General features: G+C 38.4%; 1 protein-coding gene across 2 annotated transcripts in view; it reads left to right on the top strand.

The window, feature by feature from the left end:
• LOC115213156 (meiosis-specific nuclear structural protein 1) overlaps nt 1–17,911 on the top strand; it is a 98,282-nt gene that overhangs the window by 68,806 nt on the left and 11,565 nt on the right. For both annotated transcript variants that reach the window (XM_029782091.2, XM_036503533.1), the window contains exons 9-10: nt 11,272–11,406; nt 15,821–15,946. In XM_029782091.2, the coding sequence (XP_029637951.1) occupies nt 11,272–11,406; nt 15,821–15,946 (261 nt within the window). The remainder of the gene's footprint in view (nt 1–11,271; nt 11,407–15,820; nt 15,947–17,911) is intronic.

Genomic DNA, 17,911 nt, shown 5'->3' with positions numbered 1-17,911 from the left:
ATAATTTTAGATAAGGTGTCATCAAACTTCTTTAAGAAAATATAAATATCCTTCGTTAGTACTTTATCACAGGCACTGAGTTGTATATGTTGCTTAGTCTACCTTGGACCAACCAAATGCCATGATAATTTACAGCTCCATACTTCAAAAAGCTAGAATATTGAGGAACTGACAAGTGATTTTTTTTTACTTGTTTATCCAGAATTTTTTTTGTTTGTTTAGTCAGGAAAATGCACTTGTATATCTATCAGGAAAGTGGGTATATTAATCAGTGTACAGTATTATTTATTTCAGCTGATCTTAACAATCATTCCATAATTGTCATCTCTGAAGAGCACAGGGTTACATATATATAATACTAGCAGTATCGCCCGGCGTTGCTCGGGTTTGTAAGGGAAATAATTATATAAGCATTTTTAGAGATGTAAAGTATAATAGCCATCTCAATATGGCTAACCACAAAGGGGGAGGGGTGTTACTGTAGCTTTTTACGTTCTGAGATTTAATAATAAATTTTAGAGAGTTACTTCCCTTATATATGTCAAAAATGGATTAACAATGGGAAAAATTGATGGTAAATTTTTTTTAAATCGTAGACTCATCGTAGACGCGCACTAATACCCAGACGGTCTCAATATGAATCACGACTATAAGATACCCGGTTTTGGTTAAACTGCACCGCAAAATGTGGGATTAGTTAGGAATCTAAATCGTAGGAGACAGACACACAACCTCACTTTTATATATAAAGATTTCCTCTATTTACATAATATTGAGGTCTCTTTCTTTCTTTTGTTATCTTACTGTTTTTACCAATATACATATATATATATATATAAATATATATATAGTTACAGAGATGTACTTGCATAGCAAGTGACTTGATCTGAGATCGTGTGCTGGAACGAAAACAGTTGCAGCGTTGAAGGTGTTTATAAGCCATTTAAGAAACACACAAAAACCGTTAGATTCACTTCAACATTTAAATTTAATTTGTCAAAATATTTTCGTCGCTTTGAGACCGCGACCTGTTAGCACGATATTTTTGTCAGTGAACAGGTGGCGGTCTCAAAGCGACGAAAATATTTTGGCAAATTAAATTTAAATGTTGAAGTGAATGTAACGGTTTTTGTGTGTTTCTTAAATGGCTTACAAACACCTTCCACGCTGCAATATATATATACACACATATATATATATGTATGTATGTATGTATGTGTGTATATGTGTATGCATGTATGTGTGTGTGTGTGCGTGTCTGTGCTTGTGATTGTCCTCCACCACTGCTTGACAACGAATGTTGGTTTGTTTACATCCCTGTCACCTAGTGGTTTGACAAAGGAAACAGATAGAATAAGTACAATGCTTACAAAAATAAAACTGGAATTGATTCATTAAACTACAATTCTTCAAGGCATTGCCCCAGCATGGCCACAGACCAATGGCTGGAAAAAGCAGAGAATAAAAGAATACATTCTCTGCTTTGGTCTTATGTTCAAGGCATGAGAAAGCTTGAGTTTACATGAGAAGGCCTAACAGACCTGGTAGAAACAGCAGCCAAATCTCCCTCAAATCACACCTTACTGTCTTATGTATGTATATATATATGAGCCAATGAGGGGGACCTCTACATGGTAGCTAGACCTGGTAGAAATAGCAGCCAAATTTCCCCCAAATCACACCTTACTGTCTTATCTATGTATATATGTATGTATGAGCCTATGAGGGAGACCCCTACATGGCAGCTAGACATGGTAGAAATAGCAGCCAAATTTCCCTCAAATCACCTTACTGTCTTATCTTTCTGCTACTTGGATATAGGTGTTATATTCGTCGTAAAAAACTTTCCTGTCACACACTCACGCACATGCACGCACACACGCACCCTAACACACACACACACGTGCACACACACACACACACACACACACACTCACACACACGCACGTTAGCTTACAATTTTATTTATATATTTGCGTGTCTATGTGTGGAAAGAGGAAGTGGGAGGCAGAGTGAAAGAATCACTCACTACAGTAAGTGAATTTACTTTCATTTTATTCGTTGCCCACTGTGTGTGTGCGTTTGCGTGTGGTGTAAACCAGACTAAGAAAAGCATTTGACACACACACCAGAATGTAAGTTTTCTGTAAATTTTGCTTAATTGGAGTTTAAATTTTAAAAACTGGACCTGGCATGACGCGATGCATTGTACTCTTAAAATTGCTAGGTAAATTGTAATTGAAGAAATGCTATATTGTAGATTTGTATAACTCCCAAAGGGAGGCAGATAAAATCTGCCTTTTATAATAAGAGATACATACACACACACACACACACATACATACACACACACATATACACATATACATGTACATACATATATAAACGTAAAGCTAGAACATCCCAATGCTACACATATATATTTGAACATTTGTAGAGATGAGCCACATTTGGAATAAAGAATTCAAATTCTCCACTTTACCTTCAAACATTCAATTTTAGGGAGGATTCCTTGATGAAGTGTATGTGTGTGTGGTTGAGAACATGTCCATGTTTGTATTGTGCAACTTCGATCACGCCTCTTTCAATTCCACGATTTTTCATCAGAGAACATTAGTATAACATTTACAAATCGTACTCTCTCTGCTTTTCTTTCAAACATTCAACTTTAGAGAGGATTTTTAGTTGATGAGATGTAGTTCCACTGCTTTTTGGTATTGCAGATTGTCCCCTGCACATTTGTAAAAGGGAAAAATTTTGAATTTTCCTTCGCCGCATATTGTCTTGGAACTTCACCCCAAAAAACAAAAACAATGTTCCCTTTTAAATAAAACCCCCAAAAAACATTTGTATTATATAAATGAACAAGATGTTTGTACATTCACAAAATTGTATTTGACAAGTTGTAGAAGGGAACGAAAGCGTTAATGAAGAAATAAAAGGATTTTTTCCCAAAATTCTGACGACTTTTTTTTCTCAATATTCAATTCTGTACATCACACCTAACACTCCTCGGATATATATCTCCTCAGATGTACAAGATACCAGAATGAAAGGAACACAATCAAACTCGCAGCTGAGAAACACCAAAAATACAAAAGAACTTTTCACAGAAATGTCTAATAAGTTAAATTTACTTATTTCAAGACTGGAGGCAATCTTCACGAATCTAGATAGAACTGTAAATGATACCCATACAGAAGGTGCTCCAACAACAGAGAGACAAACAACAAGAAAGTAGTAAGAAGAAACTCACTTGAAACCACATCTCTAGAAGAAACTCCTGAGTCAAAAGAAACATGTATTTTGGAAGAGCATTCGATGCAACAATATAGCAAACACCAACCAGAATTGGCGAAGTAATGAAAGCCCAATCCTGCCCAGAAAATTTCTTATTAGTGAAATAAGAAATGGATCACTGGAAGAGATAAGGATATGTGCGAATTTAGCTCTGTGCTGACTGGAAACAGAAATCGCTTTTCTATAATCGGGAGAAACAAGACATGAAGAAAAAGTGAAAAATATTGACACAATTATGTTTGCTGAAATTGCTGAGCGGAGCGACAATCAATGTCAATGGAAACCTGCAAAAACTATGGAAAGAAAACAGAAAGCAGGAAGAAGAAAAATCGATAAAAATGTGGGGAAAACAACAAGAGTGGTTCAATGAAAAAAGACTCTGGAGACAAATCCATTATGAAAATGAAACCACAACAACAAAGAAATAGGAGGAAATGGAAAACAAACATGGACACTAACCCCAGAGGAACCGGACTGAGGTGGAAATGACCTCCATCTCACCCCAAGTACAGACTAGAAACCCATATTCTACGATACATAACACTGCAAATAGCCAACAAATGAAATATAGAAGACAACCATCAACCCATAAGTCCAAACAGCATAGATGGATAAATAGAAGGGGGGAAAAGACATGAAAGACACATAACATACAGACAACCACCGACCCGTAATAACATGTACCCCGGATGGATGAATACATGGGAAGAAAGACAAGTAAAATACAGACAGCAGAGGTACTATAATAGGAATAATAATCATCATGATAACTCAAGCAACACATGATTTACGACCAAAAATCCCATATATCCAGGATGGCGAAAAAAGCATGGAAGATGGGAAGGAACCGAAACTCGTATGGAATTCATATAAAAGATATGAACCATCCTCCTGCCTACATGGAAACCAGAATGCCAAGATCAGAAATTGGAGATATGGTAACACAATTCTTTTTTTAGGGAGAAAATACCAAAACCCTGCACCAGACCTGATAATACACAAAATTTAATTAAACACACACAGCATATAGACCCGAAGATCATAGATTTGTCAATTAGGAGCCTCAACAAGAATGAGATGAACCTCCTATTAAAAGGTTTCGAGTTTACCCTGACACCCACCCCTGATCTCATTGAACTGAAATCTGATATTGAACACTTCAACTGTCACCTCCGACTTATAGAATTCTTCAGCAATAAAGATTAAAATGATGAATCAATAGTCAGAAATAAATCCCACTTCACCTCCTACAAGGGAAAGGATAAACAAATATTTAGATGTGTATATAGACACGATTTTAAGATTTCCCCTAAAAACCAACAGATGCAAACAAAACCTTTGTGAAGAAGAAAAGGAAGCCTTACAAACACTGAAGAATGACAACTCAATCATCCTAAAAGAAGCTGATAAGAGAGGGGTGATAGTAGACAAGGACTCTTATAAAGATAAAATATTGGAAATGTTAACGAACCAAACCTACAGCAAGGAAGAACCAAGACACCCAGAAAAAAACGATAATAAAATCAGAAGACTAATCAATGAATTGCAAGATTCCTTCACAGACAAGGAGAAAGGCTATATATATGCAACTCTGTAATCAAAGAGAGTAATTTCTACAGATTACTCAAAATCCACAAAAGCTCCACAATACAAAGTGCCATAAATAAGCAGAAGAACCAGTATGTAAAAATACTAAGGCCTGCTGACCTCAAACTAAGGCCAATAGTTGCTGGACCTCAAGCACAAACACAACAACTAAGTCATTTTTTAGATATACTCCTAAAACCGTTGTGCCCTTTGATACCCAGTTATGTATGGTATGGCTTAGATTTCATCCAGCATGTCCCTCCCACTGTTGTAGAAAGTACTATACTCACAAGTTTTGATGTCACCAATCTCTATACTAATATACTTCACACTTTAGGCGTAGAAGCAATCAAACACTGGGTAGAGAAACATAGGGAACATATAAATGAACGCTTCAGAACTGACTTCATCACCAAGGCCACATGCCCAGTACTAGAGGAAAATACCTTTAGATTCAACAATAAAACATATCAATATTTAAATGGCACGGCTATGGGTATGCAGTTTGCGCCCTCATGTGCAGACTTAGTTATGGGATACTTGCAAGAAAATCTTTATAAGGAAGTAGAAAAAGCTTTTGATAAGGAATACAAGAAATATATCATTAAGAAGTGGAAATGCTTCTTTGATGATAGCTTCATCTTCTGAGACAAATCGAATGAAGATCTAATTATATTTAACAGTATACTGAACACACTTCACCCATCCATCAAATTCACGACTGAATCCAGTTGCAATGAACTACCATTCCTGGATATCCACATAAAAATACAGAACTCCACAGTCACAACACATATTTTAGATAAAAACTGACACAGATCAATATTTAAATTTCTGCTCCTGCCATCCATCACACATCAAAAGAAACATCCCATACAGCATGGCAAGACGCTTCTGTGCTAGAGTGACGGACCCCAAAATATATGAAATCTGACTCAACGAACTCAAAGGCTTCCTCACAATGCAGAAATACCCCTTAGGATTAATTAACCCTTTCGTTACTATATTTCTGACCAAATTACACCCCTTATGTGTTTCAATTAATTTCTAACGTAATCATAAATTTAGTCTGGTTTCATTAAACAACTACAACTTTTTTATTTATCGATATATTGATCTGATTTTTGGAAGATAATTTAATGAAATATTCTCAACCAATTCTATACTATAATTTTTGTCACAAAGTGACTCTATTTGCAGGTAGATACAGGTAAATTCCACAAAATATAAAATTATTAAAATTTTGTTCAAACATCGCTATAGAAAATGGGTTATTAGCTAATATTCAATTGGGTATACAACAAAATTTTACGATAGAATTTGTTATTCTGGGTAACTTTCTGATACCCATAATAATATTTATGGCAAAATAGGCCTTAATTTCATTTAAGGTTGTGGGAAATAACAAACTATCCTTTCTTTCGCTTTGTTTACGTTTAGCGTAACGATTTCAAATGGGCTCATTCGAAAAAGTAAAAAGAAATATATAAGGCTTTACTCTCCTGGGAAAGTCTGTGGCTTGGACTAGTTTCTTCAGAAAAATCACCGAAAGAAACGGTTTTTAAATTTTCACTCCATTCAGGTGCCAATTCGTTTTCTTTATCGCTATCGGAGATCTCAGATTCACTGTTTTCACTTTCGGAAAATGAAACATCAAATTCATTATCAAATACCATGTGCTTTTTTTTTTCAGTCATGAGTTAGATTTATGAAGGTCTTCAGTAGAAAATCCTTCGAATTCTGACTCGCTGCTTGATATAATGAAATTCGTATCCATTTTTTTGTCAGAATTACAAATTTTGAAAACACAATAGGAACAAATTTCGGAAAAAAATCTCCCAAAATTCACGGAATTAAAATTACACTTCGATTATTGTACAAAACTGTAGTTGAACTGTTTACGAAGTATAATACGTGTTTTCACGAATGTACTGAAGAGATTTGCTCTGATATTCTCATTTAAATATGAATAGGTAAATTCGGGCGGCTTTGGGCGGTTTGGTTTCATAAACCAAAATTTTTTTCGGGCGGCTTTGGGCGGTTTGGTAACGAAAGGGTTAATGAGGGAATTAGAAAGACGATGAAACTGAACATCATCCAACTATGAACACCTAAGGAAAAAGTTAATGAAAGCACAATTCCGTTCATTAACACACACAATCCTAGAATAACCAACATCTTTCACGCCATGAAATTGAACTTACCTATACTCCTTCAAAACTCCGAAATGAAAACTCTGATTGAAAAAACACCTTATGGAATAGCAGACGCCAACCAAAAAATCTTGAATTCAAATCAGAGAATGAATCAGAATTCTTAGTAAAAGAATGTGGAGGTAGGAGTTGTGAAACATACAATAATATCAACAACTTCAAATGCTTGGAAAGTGGTTCCCACATAAAATTCAAGAGCAGATCCCTTTTCGCAATAAATGCAGATATGAACTGCAAAATGCAAAGCCTTATATACTGCATTACCTGCCCAAACTGCAAAGAAAATTACATTGGTGAAACAGATAATTCCCTCTGCCAACGTGCAAGAATCCACTGCAACATCTCAGGCTCTTCGTAGACGACGGTGAACAGGTGTGGTCGCCGTTTGTGAGGAATGCTTTCCTACAGCTCGTCTCCATGACCGAACTGCAGTCGTGGATCAAAAAGAGGCCGAGGAAGGGCAAATGGCACCGCGAGTGTCGCGTTGCTCTCAAGCAACTCTGCCGTCCCGGGTCGACCTTGAGTGACTCCGTCACAACCCAAGCATTCTATAGGGGATTAGTGGAGGGGAGGTACGACGACGAGCTCGGGGCGAACCTGGACATCGATGAGGAATACCTGACCCGCCTGTTCGGGACGACTTTCGGGCCAGGGCCCATGGACAACTTCCAGAGATCCCTGGCCTGGCAGTGCTACTGAGAAGCGCTACCCGTTCGGGATAAGCTCTACAGACACGGCTTGAGAAACACTGGGCCGACCTGCCCGAGATGCACGCACTCGTGCAGTGTCCAATAATTTCCAACCCGTGGGCTTATATCGAACAACTGCTGTCATGTGTGGGACGAGTCAGTTTATCAGCTGAGTCTATCGTCAATATTGTCACGCCTCCTTCCTTCAAACGGGAAGGAAGAGCTATTTTCATCATCCTTGTGGCTATGGCGAAAGAATGTATCTGGTGGATGCGTCTGAAAGGATTGGAGACAAACACTTTCCTCTCTGGTCAATCTCTCATCAACTTCTTCAAGTACCACTTGAAAAGGAAAGTGAGAGTAGAGAGGCAAGTTTTGTCTAGCGAATGTTTTAAAAAAAGATGGGTGAATGTAGCAAGGATGGCATGTATGAATGATGAAGCCACCTTGAGCATAATCCTATGAACCCAGAAATTGAAAACAGAGAGTTACCCACTTGCAAACAAATGTGGTAACATATAACAATATTGACCGAGGTTACTGTGGTCTTTTTCGTAGGCTTTTCTACCCACAGATAAACCTTATCTGCTTCCCCCTTTACACCGTACATCATGACACTGTGATAATAATAATAATAATAATAATAATTGTGTACAGTGCTCAGGTGCACTACAACTCATCTAAAGTGCATATATAATCAGGTGTAGTTTCGGCGGATTTCGGAAAGCATGAGGGCCTTAAAGGATGCAGTGTCATGGCAGTCAACAACTGACGCAGGCAGTTTATTCCATGCTTCAGCAACTCTAAGCGTGAAAAAATGTTTCCGAAAGTCATGGGAGCTGTGTTGTTTTCTGACTTTGTAGGCATGTCCACATGTGTTAGACACATGGAGATCAAAAAGGTGTTCAGTGTTGTTGTTGGTGAGGTGGTTGATAACTTTGTGGGTGTTTACCAAGTCCGTCGCCAGACGCCGGAGCTTCAGTGAATCCATACCCAGGGAAACAAGGCGCTCAGAATATGGTAGGTGTCTGATGGAGGGTATGCGTTTGGTTGCACGTCTCTGGACAGATTCCAGGAGGTCAATGTTCTGAGCAAGATAGGGGTTCCAAACTGATGATGCGAATTCCAAGTGTGGTCTTACCATAGCTGTATACAGTTTTAAATAGATGGCTGGAGAGCGGCTAACAAAAGTCTTGCTGAGTGATGCCAAGACACCCTCGGCCTTCTTGACAATTTTAGAGATATGCTTTGTCCAACGCAAATCACTGCTGACAGTGATGCCTAGGTCACGCTCGCAAGAGGATTTCTTGATATCAGTGTTGTGGAGGGAGTATGTGGACGCAGGGTTTTTCTCCCAAAATGCATGGTGGTACACTTGTCCACAGCCAGTTTCAGTTGCCAGTCTGTGATCCATTGCTGCATTGTGTCTAGGTCTGATTGCAGGAAAGAGTTGTAGACATCAGGATCTGTCCTCTTGATTTCAAGGTACAGCTTGATGTCGTCTGCATATTTCAATACTGTGGCATTCTTTAAATTGGCATCTATGTCATTAATGTATGCCACAAACAAGAGGGGACCAAGGACAGATCCCTGTGGTACACCCGATGACATCTCATATGGTGTAGAATGCTGTCCTAGAACTGTGACTACCTCCTTTCAGCTGAGGATGAAGGATTTCAACCAGTTAAAAAGGTCATCCCCCACACCCATTGCAGAGAGTTTCACCATAAGCCTTTTGTATGGCACAGAGTTGAAAGCCTTAGCAAAGTCAAGGTAGACAACATCCACCCATGAGCCACTGTCAGTGATCTGAGTAATGTCCTCAAGGAACTCGACAAGCTGATCACTGCAGCTGGAGTTAGGGACAAATCCATATTGTGAGGGTCGGATGAGACTGTGAGAGCTCCAGAAGTTCCAGAGTGTTTCTCTGACACACGATTCCATCAGTTTTGCAATACAGCTAGTGAGACTGACTGGGCGATAGTTGACAGGTGATGTGCGGTCGCCCTTTTTGAACAGAGGAATGACACTGGCGGTTTTCCACTGCTCCAGAGTAGCACCATTGTTGAGACAGTACTGGAAGAAAATAGAAAGCTGGTGTAAAAGGAAGTACCTGTCACGTTTGAGAAGCAGGTATGTAACTCCATCGAGACCAGGGGAGGCATAGTTGCGCTTATTTTGAAGGTGACGTCGCAGCATTGCAGGTGTAAATTGCATAGTTGTTATGGAATTTGCTGTTAGAGATGGTGAAGATGGTACACTTTGATTTTCAACAGTGAATATGCTTGCATAGCACTCGGCAATGAGTTCTACGCATTCCTTGGGATCGTCAGTGATCTGGCTTGTGTGAGGGTTGCGAAGAGGGCCCACTGGAGAGTGAGGTCTCTGCTTTGAGTGCACATATTTCCAGAAAACTTTGCTGTCAGGATTGGCTGCTATGCACTGTTCAAATTCAAGCACTGCTTTTTTTGTCACTTGCTTGAGATGGTTGGAGGATTTATTCCGCTTCTTCCTGTTGGTGTCTGATTTATGCAACTTGTATTCCCGTTCAGCAGTCCGACGTTCCTTCCTGGCAAGTTGGACCGCTGAAGTTTCCCAAATTGCCCTTTTGGGGCGGTTCTTCTTTTTTTGTTTACGTGGCACTGATGCTGCACATGCTGCCCATATTGAGTCCAGGATACTCTGGAGTATAGTATTCACATCTCCAGAGTTGATCCCTGTTGATCGTTTTTTTTTCCTCTTCCTCTTTTTTCCTCTTTTTTCTTCCTTTTCTTTTGTTTCTTTTCCTTTTTCTTTGTTTCTTTTTTCCCTTTTACGATCCCTTTTGATCAAAAACCTATGCCACTTTTTTTTTTTTCATCCCCGAAAGAAAAGCTCTACCTTGTAATTTGTCCCATCTGTGTGCAGCTCTGTGTGGCCAATAAAGAAACTTATCTATCTATCTATCTATCCATCCATCCATCCATCGGCCTACCACCTACCTACCCACCCACCTACATACCTACATTGTCTTGGAACCTCACCCAAAAAACATGTTTTATATAAATGAACAAGCTGTTTGTACATTCACAAAATTGTATTTGGCAAGTTCTAGCGAGGAACAAAAGCGTTAATAATAATGAAGAAATAAAAGGATTTATATATATATGGGGGGGGGGCAAACAAATAGTAACAGTGTCATATGCTGCATTTTTAGGTGGGATATTGTTATTGTGGTGCAGCTTGATGACAAACTATGTAAAGCTTTAAGCAAGATAGAAATATATGTATTTACACCATCTACCTGTGTAGTAATCATACTATTGTTCACCTTTTCTAATCAGTAGTATCTCTAAGGTTCAAGGGATGGGGTAGTATTGTTCATGCCTTTCCCAAAATTCTTTGTCATATGAGAGATGAGAAATAGTCACAAACAGGAATAAAAACAGTGTTGCAATTTGGTCCTCCAGGAATAAGTGCAAGTTTCTAATCTCTTTTGATAGATGATGGCTAAATTTGCTGAAGATGACCGACTGGAGCAGATGAACGCACAAAAACGACGCATGAAGATACAGGAACACAAGCGAGCTATTGAAAGATTGATTGCAGAGAAGAGGGAGAAAATTGCTCGAGAGAAGGTCTGTTCATGTTTTGTTATTGTGTTTGTGTATTCTCAATCAAGTAGACTTGTGGCAAACTGGTAGCTTGTTACTGTTGTTGGTTGTTTGGTCCCAAATCAGCCTTGATTCTGCACATTTGTAATCATAGGTGCCCCAGCATGGCCACAGCTCGTGAGCTGAAACTAGATAAAATAAAAAAATAAAATAAAAATAAATAGGTATCTCAGCTATGATAACGATCCCATTTTAAAAAATTTTCCATAGTTGTATCTAGGGTTACATTCCTAAATGTATCCTCATATTTTTTAAAGGCAATAGGGTGTGATTTAAGGAAGGTTTGGTTGCTAATTCTAGTGATAAAACTATGTCATTAGCTCATAAGCAGCTGGTGAAACATCTGGCTACAAACCAGAGATCCAGCACTTTGTGTATACAGTTTTTATTAAAAACTTTACTAGTGACTGATATGTTGATGTGTGACATGTGCATATATCTCTGTTATCAATGATGAAGATGGTATTGCTGTTGTTATTTTACATATGGTTTGCACTCTGGCAAGTTCCTTTCATCAGCTATTTACTGGAGATTGACAATGATTTTGGCAGAATATTTTTGCCCTTTCTGTAGCCTCCTTTTATCTCCCTTGCAGTTGTCACATCAAAGCTGAGTGCAGTATACCCATTTCATCTATGCACCAATTATTTGTTCTTCATCATCATCGTTTAACGTCCGTTTTCCATGCTGGCATGAGTTGGACAGTTTGACTGAGGACTGGCAAGCCAGTAGGCTGCACCAGGCCCCAGTCTGATCGGGCAAGATTTCTACAGCTGGATGCCCCTCCTAATGGCAACACTCTAAGAGTGGGTGCTTTTTACGTGCCACCGGCACAGGGAACCAGTCAGGTGGCATTGGCATTGACCCACGCTTAAATGGTGCTTATTACGTGCCACCAGCACAGGTGCCAGTCAGGTGGCACTGGTATCAGCTACAACAACAATTTCCATTTTGATTTTACTTAACTCAATAGGTCCTCTCAAGTGCAACATATTGCATGATGATTCAAAGGTACTTTATTGCACGTATTACATCCCACACCCCAAACTACTTCCAACCCCCACCATTCCAACCAATCACCTCCTTTCTGTGCGTTCAGTCACTGCCCCTCTTTTCCCCTTTGCTATCATTTTAAATGCTTTAACTTATCTGCCATCAAAACCCACCTACAATAGCCCCTTATGTACCTATATCTTTCCCTCTCCATAGATTCCTACACATTGTTCTGCAACTTCTTGTTTTATTCCCCTTCCTCAGTCACTCATATATCACTGGATTAAACTTATTTGTAGAAGGTAGCATTGCAAATATTTGGGCAACTTTTGCATTTACAGAAGTAGAGGTTAAAAACCCCTGCCCTAAATTGAAGCATTGAATATGATTAGTGATTGGAACAATACTTGAAAATTCGGTAATAAAAGAAGCTTAAAACTGCATTTTGATAAAATATTAAAATTGGAATTTATAAAAAATTTTCATACAGTCTAGCATTTAATAATTGCATTCTTTTAGTAAAAGATACATAACTTCAACTACTTAAAAAACAGCTTCCTCCATTATAGTATATATAAGTAGCAACTAAATCTCCTTCAAACCAACCCTGCAAAATAAAAAACAAAATGACCTCTCAATTTTGGTCTTCTTCTCACAAACATCTACCATATCCATGCTGAAACTTTCTGTGGCCTAGTGCTGTTTCTTTCTGACACACTCTGTGTGTGTGCCACAGAATCCAGGAAACTAGCCAATTGTCTTGGCAAGGCTTTTTGAGCTTTGATGTACAGCATATACACTTATAGAAGACTAGCCCAGCGTTGCTCGGGTTGTAAGGGAAATAACTATATAAGCATTTTTAGAGAGTTATAGCCAAAAAATAGCAAAAAAATGCATTAAAAATTGAAAAAAAATTAAGGTAAATTTTTTTTTTAAATCGTTGACACTTCCCTTATATAAAAGCGAAAAAAATGCATTAAAATGGAAAAATATGATGGTAAATTTTTTTTAAATCGTAGACTCATCGTAGACACGCGCTAATACCCAGAAGGGCTCGATATGAATCACGACTATAAGATACCCGCTTTTGGTTAAACTGCACCGCAAAATGTGGGAGTAGTTACGAATCTAAATCGTAGGAGACAGACACACAACTTCACTCTTATATAAAGATGCTTTTTTTTTTCAGTCATAGAGTTAGATTTATGAAGGTCTTCAGTAGAAAATCCTTCGAATTCTGACTCGCTGCTTGATATAATGAAATTCGTATCCATTTTTTGTCAGAATTACAAATTTTGAAAACACAATAGGAACAAATTTCGGAAAAAAATCTCCCATAATTCACAGAATTAAAATTACACTTCGATTTTTGTACAAAACTGTATTTGAAGTGTTTACGAAGTATAATACGTGTTTTCACGAATGTACTAAAGAGATTTACTCTGATATTCTCATTTAAATATGAATAGGTAAATTCGGGCGGTTTGGTAACGAAAGGGTTAAATGGATGCATACATTTATAACTATATATAAGTGTCGTCTGTTTATACATAAACACTGTTTCATACTTTCAGTTTAGTCTTCCTCAAATCAATCTGTCGCTATTTACTCTCTTCCAAGAACATTTTCACTCACTCTTATCTGTTAGCTTGCCATACATTTTACTCATGTATCTATCAGCGTGATAGACAGAAACAAATATTACATCTAGTTTCACTTTATTCGTTGCACACTGTGTGTGTGCGTTTGCGTGTGCTGTAAACCAGACTAAGAAAAGCATTTGACATACACACCAGAATGTGAGTTTTCTGTAAATTTTGCTTAATTGGAGTTTAAATTTTAAAAACTGGACCTGGCAAAACCCGATGCATTCTACTCTTAAAAATGCTAGGTAAATTGTAATTGAAGAAATCCTATATTGTAGATTTCTATAACTGACAAAGGGAGGCAGATAAAATCTGCCTTTTATAATAAGAGATGATAAGTGAGAGGACTGTGCCAAGTTCCACTGTCTACTTTGGCATGTTTTCTATAGCTAAACACACATACATATCCACATACACTCACATTTATGAAGTAGCTATATATACATACATACATACATTTTGTAGAGTGGACTGGGTGCATTTTATATATTAAGCGTATAGTACAGCTGTATAGTAAAAAGTTTGCTTCCCAGTCACTTGGCTTGGGTTCTTTCACTATAGTCCTAGACCAAACAAACCCCTGAGAATGAATTTGGCAGGTGGGAGCTGAAAAAAGCCTGTCTCATGTATGTGTGTGTGTGTATGCATATGTACGTTTTTATGTGTATAACTTAAAACTGCATCTTGTAGTTGGATTCTGTTACAAGAGTTCCAGAGCTTTGAGGAGTTTGCAACCGCCTTTCTCTATAATATGCATTTATATGTAACTACCTGAGTTACCTGTTGGTGCCAGGTAATTTTCGCAATCGAATGCCTTGACAGTCTTTCAGAATAGCACGCCCACATAAGTTGAATTTTCTGTTTTGACAGGGATTTTTCAACTTTTTCTTCACCACACCCTTGTGAATGATGGAGTAGGAGCAGAAGGTGGAGGGGGAGGTACCAATTTTGGTCATTGTTCTTAAAACAATGAGAGAAGCTTTGAAGGTTACAAAAACATTTTGGAAATTACAATCCCCGCTTCCTTTATTTGTAAACAGTAAATGAAATGTAATATAAAAACAATAAAAAAAATTTTTCATTAACCCTGCTGCAACCCCCTCCCTATACGAGGTGGTATCAAAAGGTTCCCAGACCAGTTATGTTTAATAAAAAATAACTTATTTACCAAAGTTTTAACCTCATCTCCATTGAAACAGTCACCTTGCACAGCAATACACCAGTCCCAGTGTTTCTGCCACTTTTGGAATCTGGCCTGGAAGTCATTTTCTATATGTGAATCAAGGACCTTCTGTGATTCGCTCTGGATCTCAGTGACAGGGTTAAAATGGCAACCTTTGAGCTGCATTCTCATCTTGGGAAAGACATGGAAGTCTGCAGGGGCTAAATCTGGCAAATAGGGTAGGTTCAAAAGCAATAGTATGTTGCTTTTGGTGAAGAATCCAATTATTTGTGCTGCACAGATCTTGTTGCTTCCATAAATGTCCTCTCTCTGATGCTTCAAAACTTCACAGTAGAACTCTTGATTGACAGTCTGGCCCTGGGCTACAAATTCTCAATGCTCAATACTACATTTCTTGAGGTGACACTCATGGCAGGTCTACCATATCACCCATCATCTTCCAGGGACATTCTTCCATTTTTGAACCACCGTGCCACTCAAAACATTATGCTCTGGTATATATATATATATATATATATATATATATATATGTTCATTTTATTTGTGTTATTTACAGGAAGAGGATGAAATGGAACAGAAAATGTTGCAAGAAATGGAAAATGAACGGCAAAAAATCATTGAAGAAGAAAGACAAAAATTACTGCAAGAGCATGCCTCTAAATTACTTGGTTACTTACCAAAGGTAAGCTGGTTTCCATTCATTTAAATCCATTGTGCTCTGGCTGAATTTGCCTTTTTTCTTTTCAGGGTTAATAAAACATGGGCTACAGTCATGGCTGAACGTTTGGAACATAGGTCTGAAAATTGGAATTTTCGTATTAAATGCCCAAAGTTATATTTAATCTGCAATATCTTGTATGATAAACCATGCTCCCATGATCCCGGAGCACTGGGAGAGAAGAAAGGATTAAACAAGAACAGAAAGAGAAATGGACCCAGACTGGAAATTGACAACGAGAAAGGAAGCAGTAAAGGAAAGGTAGATGAAGAATTCAGCTGCTGCGGAAAGGTGTTTTCTAGTTAGATCAGGCTGAGAATTCACTAAGGGAATGATTCAACAGCACAGGTTGAAAAACTATAAGATGTGTGGCGAGAACCTGCTGGAAAGAAAGCATAGTGAGGGTCATTCCAGCAAGAAAAGGGATAGGCAAAAGCCAAAGATTAAGTGGCCAAAGGCAAGCTATAAAAAAGTTTTAAAATTTCACCGATGAGGTAGCAAGAATGACCGCCAAATTCAAAGGGGACAATGAACAAAAGCTCAAGAACTTGGCTAATATAAACTATCAGGATGGAGAGAAAAGAATTGGATTTGAAAGAACAGGGAATGGAGAATCATCAGAAAAGGGCCGACCATCGAGGAGAGAAAGATGGATTGCAAAGATAGGAAAAGAGAAGAAAAAACTCAGAACCAGATGGAGGGATGCAAAGGAGGAGGAAAGAGAAGGGCTAAAGCAGCTATATGAAGAGATAAAAGAGAGGCATCGAGACCTGCTAAGGAAACAAAGAAGGAAGAGTAGAAGAAAGGAGAGAGAAAAAAAACTCAGAACCAGATGGAGGGAGGCAAAGGAGGAGGAAAGAGAAGGGCTAAAGCAGCTATATGAAGAGATAAAGAAAAGAAGCATTGAGAGCAGCTAAAAAAAGAAGGAAGAACAGAAGAAAGGAAAGAGAAAAGAACTTTGTAAACAACCCGTACCAATATGAGAAATGTTTGTTTACTGAAAATAAGAATGGAAGATTGGATTGCACTAAAGAAGAGCTTGAACACAATGTTAAGGGGACATACAGCGACTCTGATAGAAATAAAGTACTCCCGGAAGTGCATGGGCTGAAGAAACCACCTGAACCTACAAACAACTGATGAATGTAGATGCGGAGAGAAAGCGATGGTGAGACATGTTCTGTCAAACTGCAGACTAGACAGATATACATGGCGTCACAATCCAAGTCCTCGGCGCCATAAGCGCAGCACTCAAGGAGAAGATCGAGGTATATAATAGGGAAGAGTACCCAAAAGTGGAAAAGCGTGGGAAAATATATTTCCAGAAGGAGAGAAAAGGACTTCAAATAAAATATACAAGACAGACAAAAGATGGAAGGGATACTGGGAGGTGGTCACAGATTTGGAAAGATTGTTAATATTTCCACTCATAAAAACAACAAAAAGACCGGACTTAGTCCTATGGAACACAGAACGGAGATTGGAATTTTGCTAGAGTTGACAGTGTTATGGAAAGAGAACATTGCTAATGCAGGGCAACAGAAGGAGAAGAGGTATGAAAGATTAATCGAAGAGTGCAGAGAACAGGGATGGACTGTCAAGTATTACCACCGGACAGTGGGGGCTAGAGGCTTCATTGAAAGTAAAATGATGACATTATTTAAAAGAAGGTTTGCATTTTCAAGCTCAGAGCTGAGAAAAGTAATAAGGAGGATACAGGAGTTGGTCGAAAAAGCCAGCTTCTGTATATGGCTGAAGCGAGAAGCCCCAAAATGGCTTGAAAGCCATAACATGTTGACTGGGAAATAGCATCACTAGGTGAGGCTGGCTGACACTTGAGCAGCATCACTGATTGACAGGTGGGCCAAGGTAGCGATCTCATTCATAGTGTCTCCTCCTCCTGGTTCAAAGGCTTGTACCACCAAACAG

Source organism: Octopus sinensis, linkage group LG6, assembly GCF_006345805.1.
Source record: "Octopus sinensis linkage group LG6, ASM634580v1, whole genome shotgun sequence".
Taxonomy (NCBI): domain Eukaryota; kingdom Metazoa; phylum Mollusca; class Cephalopoda; order Octopoda; family Octopodidae; genus Octopus; species Octopus sinensis.
The sequence above is the reverse complement of the archived record's forward strand: the minus strand, read 5'-3'. Positions and strand labels throughout refer to the sequence as shown.